Source organism: Salvelinus alpinus, chromosome 3 (genome assembly GCF_045679555.1).
Source record: "Salvelinus alpinus chromosome 3, SLU_Salpinus.1, whole genome shotgun sequence".
NCBI classification, from domain to species: domain Eukaryota; kingdom Metazoa; phylum Chordata; class Actinopteri; order Salmoniformes; family Salmonidae; genus Salvelinus; species Salvelinus alpinus.
Genome location: NC_092088.1, coordinates 75,874,137 through 75,890,095, shown reverse-complemented (window position 1 = coordinate 75,890,095; position 15,959 = coordinate 75,874,137). Strand labels below are relative to the sequence as shown.

At 42.5% G+C, this 15,959-nt stretch overlaps 1 protein-coding gene across 1 annotated transcript in view; it reads left to right on the top strand.

Moving 5' to 3' along the window:
• The window catches only part of LOC139571340 (delphilin-like), an 87,381-nt gene that overhangs the window by 48,258 nt on the left and 23,164 nt on the right, over nucleotides 1–15,959 (top strand). Inside the window, exon 13 of the mRNA XM_071394134.1 lies at nucleotides 10,413–10,516. Within this exon, the coding sequence (XP_071250235.1) occupies nucleotides 10,413–10,516 (104 nt within the window). The remainder of the gene's footprint in view (nucleotides 1–10,412; nucleotides 10,517–15,959) is intronic.

The window sequence follows — 15,959 nt, the reverse complement described above, 5'->3', positions numbered from 1 at the left end:
CATACAGTAGGTTCAGCTCTAAGACATACAGTAGGCTCAGCTCTAAGACATACAGTAGGCTCAGCTCTAAAACATACAGTAGGTTCAGTTCTAAGACATACAGTAGGCTCAGCTCTAAAACATACAGTAGGTTCAGCTCTAAGACATACAGTAGGTTCAGCTCTAAGACATACAGTAGGTTCAGCTCTAAGACATACAGAAGGTTCAGCTCTAAGACATACAGTAGGTTCAGCTCTAAGACATACAGTAGGTTCAGCTCTAAGATATACAGTAGGTTCAGCTCTAAGACATACAGTAGGCTCAACTCTAAGACATACAGTAGGTTCAGCTCTAAGACATACAGAAGGTTCAGCTCTAAGACATACAGTAGGTTCAGCTCTAAGAGACACAGAAGGTCAGCTCTAAGACATACAGTAGGTTCAGCTCTAAGACATACAGTAGGTTCAGCTCTAAGACATACAGAAGGTTCAGCTCTAAGACATACAGTAGGTTCAGCTCTAAGACATACAGTAGGTTCAGCTCTAAGATATACAGTAGGTTCAGCTCTAAGACATACAGTAGGCTCAACTCTAAGACATACAGTAGGCTCAGCTCTAAAACATACAGTAGCTCAGCTCTAAGACATACAGTAGGTTCAGCTCTAAGACATACAGTAGGTTCAGCTCTAAAACATACAGAAGGTTCAGCTCTAAGACATACAGTAGGTTCAGCTCTAAAACATACAGAAGGTTCAGCTCTAAGACATACAGTAGGTTCAGCTCTAAAACATACAGAAGGTTCAGCTCTAAGACATACATTAGGTTCAGCTCTAAAACATACAGTAGGTTCAGCTCTAAAACATACAGTAGGTTCAGCTCTAAGACATACAGAAGGTTCAGCTCTAAGACATACAGTAGGTTCAGCTCTAAGACATACAGTAGGTTCAGCTCTAAGACATACAGTAGGTTCAGCTCTAAGACATACAGTAGGTTCAGCTCTAAAACATACAGTAGCTCAGCTCTAAGACATACAGTAGGCTCAGCTCTAAGCCATACAGTAGGTTCAGCTCTAAGACATACAGTAGGTTCAGCTCTAAAACATACAGTAGCTCAGCTCTAAGACATACAGTAGGTTCAGCTCTAAGACATACAGTCGGCTCAGCTCTAAGCCATACAGTAGGTTCAGCTCTAAGACATACAGTAGACTCAGCTCTAAAACATACAGTAGGCTCAGCTCTAAGACATAAAGTAGGCTCAGCTCTAAGACATACAGTAGCTCAGCTCTAAGACATACAGTAGGTTCAGCTCTAAGACTAACAGTAGACTCAGCTCTAAGCCATACAGTAGCCTCAGCTCTAAGCCATACAGTAGTCTCAGCTCTAAGACATGCAGTAGTTCAGCTCTAAGACTAACAGTAGACTCAGCTCTAAGCCATACAGTAGCCTCAGCTCTAAGCCATACAGTAGTCTCAGCTCTAAGACATGCAGTAGTTCAGCTCTAAGACATACAGTAGGCTCAGCTCTAAGACTAACAGTAGGCTCAGCTCTAAGCCATACAGTAGTTTCAGCTCTAAGACATACAGTAGGCTCAACTCTAAGACATACAGTAGGTTCAGCTCTAAGACATACAGTAGGCTCAGCTCTAAGACATACAGTAGGCTCAGCTCTAAGACATACAGTAGGCTCAGCTCTAAGACATACAGTAGCTCAGCTCTAAGACATACAGTAGGTTCAGCTCTAAAACATACAGTAGGTTCAACTCTAAAACATACAGTAGGTTCAGCTCTAAGACATACAGTAGTGTCATGACGTCGCCTGCTTGGGTAGTGCAAACCCCATCCCCCTCTCCCTGCCTCTCCCTGTACTACCACAACCCATGTGGTGATCACAGAGAGATGTCGTAAATTCCTGAGAATATCCTCATGGCCAAACAGTATTAAGAGAGAGGGTAAACTTTCAGGACAAAGGAATATTCTCTTCCACCTCACAGAACTTGAGGTACGAACATATTTCATTTTCCTGCAAAAGTATAAAGGATCGGTGGAGAGTCCAGCTATTAACATACCTATTGGCCACCACGTGGGAAACTCATGTGAGACTGTGGGACTACATTACCATACCGCTGTTTATATAATAACCTCAGATATGAGGTTTAAACATCTGTTTGTTGTATAAAATGAATGAGTGAGTATGATACTGTTTGTATAATTGTGTAATATGATTTTGAACTGTTTAATGAAGAAAAATACAAATCCCTGTTGTATTTGAACTAAATCCAAGGACCGCCCTGAGCCAGTTGGGTCAGAGACCATGGGACAGCCCCTTCCTGCTATCTGAATAAAAGCCAACTCTAAGAAATTACCATTAGACCATGTTTTCTCTCCATGGGGAGAACGAAGGTTGAGAACATTGCTGAATCTTTAACCATACCACGTGGTTAAACTCTTATACTAATAAGAACAAGTTTTGATATTGACTACTAGTCTGCAGCTAGGAATTCGGTATCATTGAACGCGAAGAAAGACAACCGCCGAAACATCCATTCTATAATGAATGTCACTCTGAACAATACACAATAACCGAGACAGAACTTCACTCCAACAGAAACTAACTTCGCTCCAACGATCAGGACGACACACACCGAGCGTAACTATATATATATATATTGATTGCATTGTTCCCGAATGAGTGAGCGTTCATGTGTAAGGATTAGCATGTCAATTGTTATAATTATGGACTCTGTAGCGAATTCTTAGTCGAACCGCCATTTTCCCTTTGTCTAACAAGCTATGCCGGTTCAGCCCACTAGGGCATATTTCTCCTATCATTTCATGTAACTATTTTAAGTTTGTTTGTTTGTTTATGCATTTCTGTGAATTAATTAGTTAGTAATAAATAAATGATTTAAGACAATTGATTTATGGATGACTCATAGTGAAGACTGGGTTCGTGCAGATAATCAACAATTTACGACGTTTGGAATGAGACTAACGTGAGGTAAAGTAAATAAATCATTAATTAGAAGACTATTGATCAGATATGAAAATATCTGAAAGGTTATATTGGGAAATTATAACTTTGTAATCTAATAACTTTCCCTGGTGCCCTCGAATTCATAGTTAATTAGTTACGTTATTACTCAAGTGATCGCGTAATCCCTGATTACAGGAATCTTTGATAAAAACTATAAGTCTTCAATTTAACGATAGCAAAGACACGACAGTAGGCTCAGCTCTAAGACATACAGTAGGCTCAGCTCTAAGACATACAGTAAGTTCAGCTCTAAGACATACAGTAGGCTCAGCTCAAAGACATATAGTAGCTCAGCTCTAAGACATACAGTAGGCTCAGCTCTAAGACATACAGTAAGTTCAGCTCTAAGACATACAGTAGGCTCAGCTCAAAGACATATAGTAGCTCAGCTCTAAGACATACAGTAGGCTCAGCTCAAAGACATATAGTAGCTCAGCTCTAAGACATACAGTAGGCTCAGCTCAAAGTGATTTCAACAGAGAGGCATATTTTCTGGGTGATTTAAACATTGACTGGCTTTCATCAAGCTGAGGCTTCAAACTGTAACCAGTGCCTGCAACCTGGTTCAGGTTATCAGTCAACCTACCAAGGTAGTTACAAATAGTAACTATTTAGTAACTACCCCTACTACCAGGGTTACTAATGCTGCAGAAATGTGCTTGAAAGCAGTATCCAGCTCCACCGGATGTAGTGATCACAATATAGTAGCCATTACTAGGAAAACTAAAGTCCCAAAGGCTGGACCTAATATAGAGTATAAGAGGTCATACAATAAGTGTTCTAATGATTGCTATGTTGTTGATGTAAAGAATGTTTGTTGGCTAGTGGTGTGTAATGAGGAGCAAACAGACGCTGCACTGAAATTGTTTATCCCAGTTACTAATAAGCATGCACCCATTAGAAAATGACTGTAAACACTGTTAAATCCCTCTAGATTCATGAGGAATTGAAAAATTGTATGGTTGAGAGGGATGAGGTAAAAGGAATGGCAAATACATCTGGCTGCACAACCGATTGGCAAACGTATTGCAAATTGAGAAATCATGTGACTAAACTGAATAAAAAGAAGAAGAATCTACACAATGAAACAAAGATAAATGACATAAAGAATGATAGTAAAAAGATTTGGAGCATCTTAAATTACATTTTGGGAAAATTGGCAAACTCAGCTTAATCATTCATTGAATCAGATAGCTCATTCAACACAAAACCGACTGATATTGCCAACTACTTTAATGTTTTTTTTTCATTGGCAAGATTAGCAAACTTAGGCATGACATACCAGCAACAAACGCTGACACTACAGATCCAAGTATATCTGACCAAATTATGAAAGACAAGCATTGTAATTTAGAGTTCCATAAAGTGAGTGAGTATGGAAGAGGTGAAAGAATTGTTGTTGTCTGTCAACAATGTCAAGCCACTGGGGTCTGACAACTTGAATGGAAAATTACTGAGGATAATAGTGGAAGATATTGCCACTCCTATTTGCCATATCTTCGATTTAAGCCTACTAGAAAGTGTGTGCCCTCAGGCCTGGGGGTGCGCAAAAGTCATTCCACTACCTAAGAATAGTAAAGCCCCCTTTACTGGCTCAAATAGCCAACCAATCAGCCTGTTAACAACCCCTAGTAAAGTATTTGAAAAATGGTGTTTGACCAGATACAATGCTATTTTACAGTAAAAAAGAATTGACAACAGACTTTCGGCACGCTTATAGGGAAGGACATTCAACAAGCATAACACTTACACAAATGACTGATTATTGGCTGAGAGAAATTGATAATAAAAAGATAGTGGGGGCTGTTTTGGTAGACTTCAGTGCAGCTTTTGACATTATCGATCATAGTCTGCGGCTGGAAAAATGTACACTACCGGTCAAAAGTTTTAGAACACCTACTTATTCAAGGGTTTTTCTTTATTTTTACTATTTTATACGTTGTAGAATAATAGTGAAGACACCAACACTATGAAATAACACGTATGGAATCATGTAGTAACCAAAAAAGTGTTAAACAAATAAAAATATATTTCATATTTGAGATTCTTCAAAGTAGCCACCCTTTGCCTTGATGACAGCTTTGCACACTCTTGGCATTCTCTCAACCAGCTTTATGAGGTAGTCACCTGAAATGCATTTCAATTAACAGGTGTGCCTTCTTAAAAGTTAAATTGTGGAATTTCTTTCCTTCTTAATGCGTTGAGCCAATCAGTTGTGTTGTGACAAGGTAGGGGGGTATACAGAAGATAGCCCTATTTGGTAAAAGACCAAGTCCATATTATGGCAAGAACAGCTCAAATAAGCAAAAATAAATTACAGTCCATCATTACTTTAAGACATGAAGGTCAGTCAATACGGAACATTTCAAGAACTTTGAAAGTTTCTTCAAGTGCAGTCACAAAAACCATCAAGCACTATGATGAAACTGGCTCTCATGAGGACCGCCACAGGAAAGGGAGACCCAGAGTTACCTCTGCTGCAGAGGATAAGTTCATTGTAGTCACCAGCCTCAGAAATGTAAGCGCAAATAAATGCTTCACAGAGTTCAAGTAACAGACACATCTCTACATCAACTGTTCAGAGGAGACTTTATGAATCAAGCCTTCATGGTCGATTGCTGCAAAGAAACCACGACTAAAGGACACCAATAACAAGAAGAGACTTGCTTAGGCCAAGAAACATGAGCAATGGACATTAGACCAGTGGAAATGTGTCCTTTAGTCACATGTTCTCCCTCTCTGGCTTCTAGGTCACCAGGCTGCTCATTATGGCACACCTGTCACCATTGTTACGCTCACCTGAGCATCATCAGACTCACCTGGACAGCATCACTTCCCTGATTACCTGCCCTATATATGTCACTCCCTTTGTTTCCTTCCCCAGGCGTTATTGTTTCTGTTTCAGTTTCATGTCTGTGCGTTGTTCGTGTTTCTTGTTTTGTATTATGTTGCGTTTATTTATTAAAACACTCACTCCCTGAACTTGCTTCCCGTCTCTCAGCGCACATCGTTACACCTTTGGTCTGGAGTCCAAATTGGAGATTTGTTGTTCCATCGCTGTGTCTTTGTGAGACGTGGTGTAGTTGAACGGATGACCTCTGCATGTGTATTTTCCACCATAAAGCATGGAGGAGGAGGTGTTACGGTGTGGGGGTGCTTTCCTGGTGACACTGTCAGTGATTTATTTAGAATTCAAGGCACACTTACCTAGCATGGCTACCACAGCATTCTGCAGCGATACGCCATCCCATCTGGTTTGGGCTTAGTGGGACTATCATTTGTTTTTCAACAGGACAATGACCCAACACACCTCCAGGCTGTGTAAGGGCTATTTTACCAAGAAGCAGAGTGATGGAGTGCTGCATCAGATGACCTGGCCTCCACAATCCACCGACCTCAACCAAATTGAGATGGTTTGGGATAATTCAGACCGCAGAGTGAAGGAAAAGCAGCCAACAAGTGCTCAGCATATGTGGGAACTCCTTCAAGACTGTTGGAAAAGCATTCCAGGTGAAGCTGGTTGAGAATGCCAAGAGTGTGCAAAGCTGTCATCAAGGCAAAGGGTGGCTATTTGAAGAATCTCAAATATAAAGTAAATGTTGATTTGTTCAACACTTTTTTGGTTACTACATGATTCCATATGTTATTTCATAGTTTTGATGTCTCCACTATTATTCTACAATGTAGAAAATAGTAAAAATAAACAAAAACCCTTAAATGGGGCTCCCGAGTGGCATAGCAGTCTAAGGCACTGCATCTCAGTGCAAGAGGCGTCACTACAGTAACCTGGTTCAAATCTAGGCTGTATCACATCTGGCCATGATTGGATCACATCTGGCCATGATCGCACAATTGGCCCAGCGTCGTCCGGGTTTGGCCGGGGTAGGCCATCATTGTAAATAAGAATTTGAATAGTTAAATAAAGACTTTTTTTAAATGTAGGTGTTCTAAAACTTTTGACCGGTAGTGTGTGTGTTATTGCTTTACTTCCCCTGCTATATTGTGGATAAAGAGTTACCTGTCTAACAGAACACAGAGGGTGTTCTGTAATGAAAGCCTCTCCAACATAATCCAGGTAGAATCCGGAATTTCCCAGGGCAGCTTTCTAGGCCCCATACTTTTTTCAATCTTTACTAACGACATGCCACTGCGTAAAGCTTTGAGTAAAGCCAGTGTGTCTATGTATGTGGATGACTCAGCACTATACACGTCAGCTACTACAGACTGAAATGACTGAAACACTTAACAAAGAGCTGCAGTTCATTTCAGAATGGGTGGTAAGGAATGAGTTAGTCCTAAATATTTCTAAAACTACAAGCATTGTTTTTGGTACAAATCGTTCACTAAACCCTAAACCTCAACTAAATCTTGTAATAAATAATGTGGAAATTGAGCAAGTTGAGGTGATTAAACTGCTTGGAGTAACCCTGGATTGTAAACTGTCATGGTCAAAACATATTGCTACAACAGTAGCTAAGATAGGGAGCAGTCTGTCCATAATAAAGCACTACTCTACCTTCTTAACAGCACTATCAACAAGGCAGGTCCTACAGGCCATAGTTTTGTTGCACCTGGACTACTGTTCAGTTGTGTGGTCAGGTCCCACAAAGCGGGATTTAGGAAAATTGCAATTGGCTCAGAACAGGGCAGCACGGCTGACTCTTGGATGTACACAGAGAGATAACATTAATAATATGCATGTCAATCTCTCCTGGTTCAAAGTGGAGGGATTGACTTCGTCACTACTTGCATTTGTGAGAGGTATTGATATGTTGAAAGCACGAGCTGTCTGTTAAAAACGACTAGCACACAGCTCGGACACCCATGCATACCCCACAAGACATGCCACCAGAGGTCTCTTCACAGTACTACATAGAGCAATGACTATATGTAACTCTATTCCACATCAGGTGATGCAATCAGTAAAATTTGATTTAAGAAACAGATAGAAAAACACCGTATGGAACAGCGGGGACTGTGAAGCAACACAAACATAGGCACAGACGCATGCATACACACACATGATTACATACACACTATACACACATGTACATATGGATTTTGTGTTGTAGATATGTGGTAGTGGAGTAGGGACCTGAGGGCACACACTTACTGTGTTGTGAAATCTGTTATGCATATCTTGTAATGTTTTTAAAATTGTATAACTGCCTTAATTTTGCCAGACCCCAGGAAGAATTGCTAATGGGGATCCATAATAAATACAAATACAAGTACATACAGTATGCTCAGCTCTAAGCCATACAGTAGCTCAGTTTATCTGCTGTAGCAGCCTGGTCTCATTGACTAGACGTAACATAGTAAATGTAAATCTTTGAAACTCAAATTAGTATGATATGTTACGTTTGGTATTGTTACATAAGACAAGCAAAAAACAAAGTACGGTGGTTGGTTAGGGTGGATGAGTTGATGTATAACACAAACGTCTAGCGCAAGTTCAAATCTCATCACAGACAACTTTAGCATTTTAGCTAATTAGCAATTTCTCAACTTCTTACTACTTTTTAGGTACTTTGCAACTAAGCATGTTAGCTAACCCTTCTTCTATCGCTAGCCCTTTTAGCTAACACTCCCCCTAACTCTAACCCTAACCTTAACCCTTTTAGCTAACCCTTCCCCTAACCTTAACCCTTTTAGCTAACCCTAACCTTAACCCTTTAACCTAACTCCTAAACTTAACACTAACCTTAACCCTAACCCTAACCTCTAGCCTAGCTAACGTTAGCCAGCTAGCTAATGTTTTGTTAGTTTGCAAATTCGTAACATATTGTACATTTTGCAAATTCGTAACATATAATATGAATTGTAATTCATAACATATCATATGAAATGGGTGATGGACATCCACAAATGAATACATACCATACGAAACGTAACATATCATACTAAATGGAGTGTCTTGGATTTACATACAGAATTATACAAAATGCTATGACAAGGTAAAAATCTGTTGTTCTGCCCCTGAACAAGGCAGTTAACCCACCGTTCTTAGGCCGTCATTGTAAATAAGAATTTGTTCTTAACTGACTTGCCTAGTTAAATAAAGGTTAAAACATATATTTTTTTAAATGAGACCAGGTTGGATGTAGGGTTAACATCGTCACACCACTCCATGCCAGTTTTACAGATAGACTTTATGGTAGACTCCAGTCCATGTTTTACCAACAGCCCTCCCTACTCCTTCCCGCTGCCCATGGCCAGTGTTATTCCAAAATGCTGCTCATTAGGATATGTCCTGTGTAATCACCTTGACAGCTCATATTCAGTAACAGTAAGAGACAGCCCATGGTATTAGATAGGAGATTAGCTGTGCCTCTGATTACCATAGCCTCCATCACATGTAGGACAGACGGGAACCTGCTTGTACAGTCGAGATCTCTCACTGACCTGCTGCCAGGCTCTATCAATTGGCACCTTTGGTGTTATGTGGAACTAATTGATACACTATTGTTTATGGTAAACTGCCTTTCGAGGTATAAGGTTTCAAGTCAGTATGGAAAAGTGATATTCAATATTGAATTCTCTAGTGATGATAGGTTATTTGATTGATTGTTCATTGGATCATCCACATCACGTTTTCAGTATTCAGCTCCTCTTCTGTGCTGTTTCTTGGGTTATGGTATTGATGTATAGAAAGTACTAATGCTAGATGGGGAGAGAGGTTAGATATCTGTTTTCTTCACCTTTTCTAACTCTCCAGTCTCTTATATCCAGTGCTTTGCAGTGCTGAGCCTACCCTCTTACTCTGTGTCTCTTATTACCATTATTATTATTATTACTCTAAAACCCCATTAGAATTTTTCTCATCTGCCCCCATATCACATAACAAGCATAAAGATGATCAAATAATGGATTTTACCGGTTTCCTCTCTGCTTCTTGTTCTGCTTTATGGACCTCTGTTTATATCTTACCATGTTGCATTGAGTAGTTTCCATGGCAACTGTGATATCTCCATCCCAGTCGTTGATGGTTCTTTCTGGGAGCCAGAGAACAGAGACATCTCTGTCTGAGCTAGAAATTATACCTGTTATGTGGTATTCCAACTGGACACACTAGCTACTTTTCTATTTACTCCTTCACATTCTTTTATTGTTTTATATTTGGTTGCATTCACGTTACATAAGACACAGAATGATGTGGGCATAATAATATGAATTGATTGCTAGTTACTGTGGAGAACACTATTCAAAACGTCCAGTGGTACTTCATAAATACAGTTGAAAGCTGTATTTATGAAAGCCCATTGATTAAACATCATTACACAACAGTGGTAGTAATGTAGTTCCTGAATATTACAACTACATTGCTTCAACCAAAACTTCTACTACTACAACTATTGATACAAATATCTGTCAGAAAGGAATAAAGACTTTGTTTCCTCAGCCTCCGTGCTCCCCCCAGGACAGTGAGGGTTTACAGAGGGAAGAAGAGTTTTGGGTTCACCCTGAGAGGCCATGCCCCTGTCTGCATTGACTCTGTCATCCCAGGTAAGTGATGACGCATTGCTGATTACACTTCTCTGTGTACTGTGTTGTATAACACTGTATTGTCCTGGAGGAAATGGGAAGAGAGCCTGTGACGCGACTTCCTCTTTTGGACGTTAACAAGGCGACACGCCATCTTAACTCCTCCTCCACATTTACTGGATTGGTTGAACAGTGCAGAAGAGAACTTCTCAACACTTTCATTCTTCTTGTCAAGACCAGTATGTAGGGAATCTAGTTTCAGACCAGTATGTAGGGGATCTAGTTTCAGACCAGTATGTAGGGAATCTAGTTTCAGACCAGTATGTAGGGGATCTAGTTTCAGGCCAGTATGTAGGGGATCTAGTTTCAGACCAGTATGTAGGGGATCTAGTTTCAGACCAGTATGTAGGGGATCTAGTTTCAGGCCAGTATGTAGGGGATCTAGTTTCAGACCAGTATGTAGGGGATCTAGTTTCAGACCAGTATGTAGGGGATCTAGTTTCTGACCAGTATGTAGGGGATCTAGTTTCTGACCAGTATGTAAGGGATCTAGTTTCAGGCCAGTATGTAGGGGATCTAGTTTCAGGCCAGTATGTAGGGGATCTAGTTTCAGACCAGTGTGTAGGGGATCTAGTTTCAGATCAGTGTGTAGGGGATCTAGTTTCAGACCAGTATGTAGGAGATCTAGGTTCAGGCCAGTATGTAGGGGATCTAGTTTCAGACCAGTATGTAGGGGATCTAGTTTCAGACCAGTTTGTAGGGGATCTAGTTTCTGACCCGTATGTAGGGGATCTAGTTTCAGGCCAGTATGTAGGGGATCTAGTTTCAGACCAGTATGTAGGGGATCTAGTTTCAGGCCAGTATGTAGGGGATCTAGTTTCTGACCAGTATGTAGGGGATCTAGTTTCAGACCAGTATGTAGGGGTTCTAGTTTCTGACCAGTATGTAAGGGATCTAGTTTCAGGCCAGTATGTAGGGGATCTAGTTTCAGAACAGTATGTAGGGGATCTAGTTTCAGACCAGTGTGTAGGGGATCTAGTTTCAGACCAGTATGTAGGGGTATCTAGTTTCAGGCCAGTATGTAGGGGATCTAGTTTCAGACCAATATGTAGGGGATCTAGTTTCAGACCAGTATGTAGGGGATCTAGTTTCAGACCAGTATGTAGGGGATCTAGTTTCAGACCAATATGTAGGGGATCTAGTTTCAGAACAGTATGTAGGGGATCTAGATTCAGGCCAGTATCTAGGGGATCTAGTTTCAGACCAGTATGTAGGGGATCTAGTTTCAGACCAGTATGTAGGGGATCTAGTTTCAGACCAATATGTAGGGGATCTAGTTTCAGAACAGTATGTAGGGGATCTAGATTCAGGCCAGTATCTAGGGGATCTAGTTTCAGACCAGTGTGTAGGGGATCTAGTTTCAGACCAGTATGTAGGGGATCTAGTTTCAGGCCAGTATGTAGGGGATCTAGTTTCAGACCAGTATGTAGGGGATCTAGTTTCAGACCAGTATGTAGGGGATCTAGTTTCAGGCCAGTATGTAGGGGATCTAGTTTCAGACCAGTATGTAGGGGATCTAGTTTCAGACCAGTATGTAGGGGATCTCGTTTCAGGCCAGTATGTAGGGGATCTAGTTTCAGACCAGTATGTAGGGGATCTAGTTTCAGACCAGTGTGTAGGGGATCTAGTTTCAGACCAGTATGTAGGGGATCTAGTTTCAGACCAGTGTGTAGGGGATCTAGTTTCAGACCAGTATGTAGGGGATCTAGTTTCAGACCAGTATGTAGGGGATCTAGTTTCAGAACAGTGTGTAGGGGATCTAGTTTCAGACCAGTATGTAGGGGGATCTAGTTTCAGACTAGTGTGTAGGGGATCTAGTTTCAGGCCAGTATGTAGGGGATCTAGTTTCAGAACAGTATGTAGGGGATATAGTTTCAGGCCAGTATGTAGGGGATCTAATTTCAGACCAGTATGTAGGGGATCTAGTTTCAGACCAGTATGTAGGGGATCTAGTTTCAGACCAATATGTAGGGGATCTAGTTTCAGAACAGTATGTAGGGGATCTCGTTTCAGGCCAGTATGTAGGGGATCTAGTTTCAGACCAGTATGTAGGGGATCAAGTTTCAGACCAGTGTGTAGGGGATCTAGTTTCAGACCAGTATGTAGGGGATCTAGTTTCAGACCAGTATGTAGGGGATCTAGTTTCAGACCAGTATGTAGGGGATCTAGTTTCAGACCAGTATGTAGGGGATCTAGTTTCAGAACAGTGTGTAGGGGATCTAGTTTCAGACCAGTATGTAGGGGGATCTAGTTTCAGACTAGTGTGTAGGGGATCTAGTTTCAGACCAGTATGTAGGGGATCTAGTTTCAGACCAGTGTGTAGGGGATCTAGTTTCAGACCAGTATGTAGGGGATCTAGTTTCAGAACAGTATGTAGGGGATCTAGTTTCAGAACAGTGTGTAGGGGATCTAGTTTCAGACCAGTATGTAGGGGGATCTAGTTTCAGACTAGTGTGTAGGGGATCTAGTTTCAGGCCAGTATGTAGGGGATCTAGTTTCAGAACAGTATGTAGGGGATCTAGTTTCAGGCCAGTATGTAGGGGATCTAATTTCAGACCAGTATGTAGGGGATCTAGTTTCAGACCAATATGTAGGGGATCTAGTTTCAGAACAGTATGTAGGGGATCTCGTTTCAGGCCAGTATGTAGGGGATCTAGTTTCAGACCAGTATGTTGGGGATCTAGTTTCAGACCAGTGTGTAGGGGATCTAGTTTCAGACCAGTATGTAGGGGATCTAGTTTCAGACCAGTTTGTAGGGGATCTAGTTTCAGACCAGTATGTAGGGGATCTAGTTTCAGACCCGTTTGTAGGGGGATCTAGTTTCAGACCAGTTTGTAGGGGATCTAGTTTCAGACCAGTGTGTAGGGGATCTAGTTTCAGACCAGTATGTAGGGGATCTAGTTTCAGACCAGTGTGTAGGGGATCTAGTTTCAGACCAGTGTGTAGGGGATCTAGTTTCAGACCAGTTTGTAGGGGATCTAGTTTCAGACCAGTATGTAGGGGATCTAGTTTCAGGCATTTATTTTACGCGTGCTATGTTAGGTTATTCTCTTGTGATTGTTTTTTGAAGGGGCCGTCTGAGGCGATAAGGGGAGTTTAAGGGATTCTAAAAGAGATTGAGATGAGGATGAATACATGGATTGATGTGGATGTTGCTGTGATGGAGAGATGTTCTGCCGTAATTTTACATGCAGAGGTCAGGTTGTACCAGAGTGTTATAATAGGGGGTTTACCGGATGCTCCTCTTTGTCGGAGCTGAAGAGGGGGGAGGAGTGAGTGTGTGTGTGGGGATGACGCCGTTCACCCACTCCAGATCTGAGCAGAGGACAGAAGTAAGTTACTCACTGACTCAGTGGGCTAGGCCTTATGAGGACTGCTGCTGTGGGTGGGTGAGATGAGATCGGGATGTACAGGCAGGCGTCCACACAGGCATCCATAAGAACCCACTGTCTCATGTCAGAGAGCCTGCGTGGCCCTGTGGTACAGTACACCTACCAAACATGGATAATATTATGCTTCATTGGTTTCCAAAGGGCTACCAGCATAACCCAATACATCAGACAAAAGATGGTACATAAAAACAACAGCAGTCAAATACCACATACTGATTTGATTAATGGTGCTAATATAAATGTTATGTTTTGCATAATATTATGGGTTATGTGTCTTCTAGCTGACTCTCATCCCCCTGTCTCTCTGACTCTCATCCCCCTGTATCTCTGACTCTCATTCCCCTGTCTCTCTGACTCTCATCCCCCTGTCTCTCTGACTCTCATCCCCCTGTCTCTCTGACTCTCATTCCCCTGTCTCTCTGACTCTCATTCCCCTGTATCTCTGACTCTCATTCCCCTGTCTCTCTGACTCTCATCCCCCTGTCTCTCTGACTCTCATCCCCCTGTCTCTCTGACTCTCATCCCCCTGTCTCTCTGACTCTCATTCCCCTGTCTCTCTGACTCTCATCCCCCTGTCTCTCTGACTCTCATTCCCCTGTCTCTCTGACTCTCATTCCCCTGTATCTCTGACTCTCATTCCCCTGTATCTCTGACTCTCATTCCCCTGTATCTCTGACTCTCATTCCCCTGTCTCTCTGACTCTCATCCCCCTGTATCTCTGACTCTCATTCCCCTGTATCTCTGACTCTCATTCCCCTGTCTCTCTGACTCTCATCCCCCTGTCTCTCTGACTCTCATTCCCCTGTATCTCTGACTCTCATCCCCCTGTCTCTCTGACTCTCATCCCCCTGTCTCTCTGACTCTCATTCCCCTGTCTCTCTGACTCTCATCCCCCTGTCTCTCTGACTCTCATTCCCCTGTCTCTCTGACTCTCATTCCCCTGTATCTCTGACTCTCATTCCCATGTCTCTCTGACTCTCATTCCCCTGTCTCTCTGACTCTCATTCCCCTGTCTCTCTGACTCTCATTCCCCTGTCTCTCTGGCTCTAATCCCCCTGTCTCTCTGACTCTCATTCCCCTGTCTCTCTGGCTCTAATCCCCCTGTCTCTCTGACTCTCATTCCCCTGTCTCTCTGACTCTCATTCCCCTGTCTCTCTGACTCTCATCCCCCTGTCTCTCTGACTCTCATCCCCCTGTCTCTCTGACTCTCATCCCCCTGTCTCTCTGACTCTCATCCCCCTGTCTCTCTGACTCTCATTCCCCTGTCTCTCTGACTCTCATTCCCCTGTATCTCTGACTCTCATTCCCCTGTCTCTCTGACTCTCATCCCCCTGTCTCTCTGACTCTCATCCCCCTGTCTCTCTGACTCTCATTCCCCTGTCTCTCTGACTCTCATCCCCCTGTCTCTCTGACTCTCATTCCCCTGTCTCTCTGACTCTCATTCCCCTGTATCTCTGACTCTCATTCCCCTGTATCTCTGACTCTCATTCCCCTGTATCTCTGACTCTCATTCCCCTGTCTCTCTGACTCTCATCCCCCTGTATCTCTGACTCTCATTCCCCTGTATCTCTGACTCTCATTCCCCTGTCTCTCTGACTCTCATCCCCCTGTCTCTCTGACTCTCATTCCCCTGTATCTCTGACTCTCATCCCCCTGTCTCTCTGACTCTCATCCCCCTGTCTCTCTGACTCTCATCCCCCTGTCTCTCTGACTCTCATTCCCCTGTCTCTCTGACTCTCATCCCCCTGTCTCTCTGACTCTCATTCCCCTGTCTCTCTGACTCTCATTCCCCTGTATCTCTGACTCTCATTCCCCTGTCTCTCTGACTCTCATTCCCCTGTCTCTCTGACTCTCATTCCCCTGTCTCTCTGACTCTCATTCCCCTGTCTCTCTGGCTCTAATCCCCCTGTCTCTCTGACTCTCATTCCCCTGTCTCTCTGACTCTCATTCCCCTGTGTCTCTGACTCTCATCCCCCTGTCTCTCTGACTCTCATTCCCCTGTGTCTCTGACT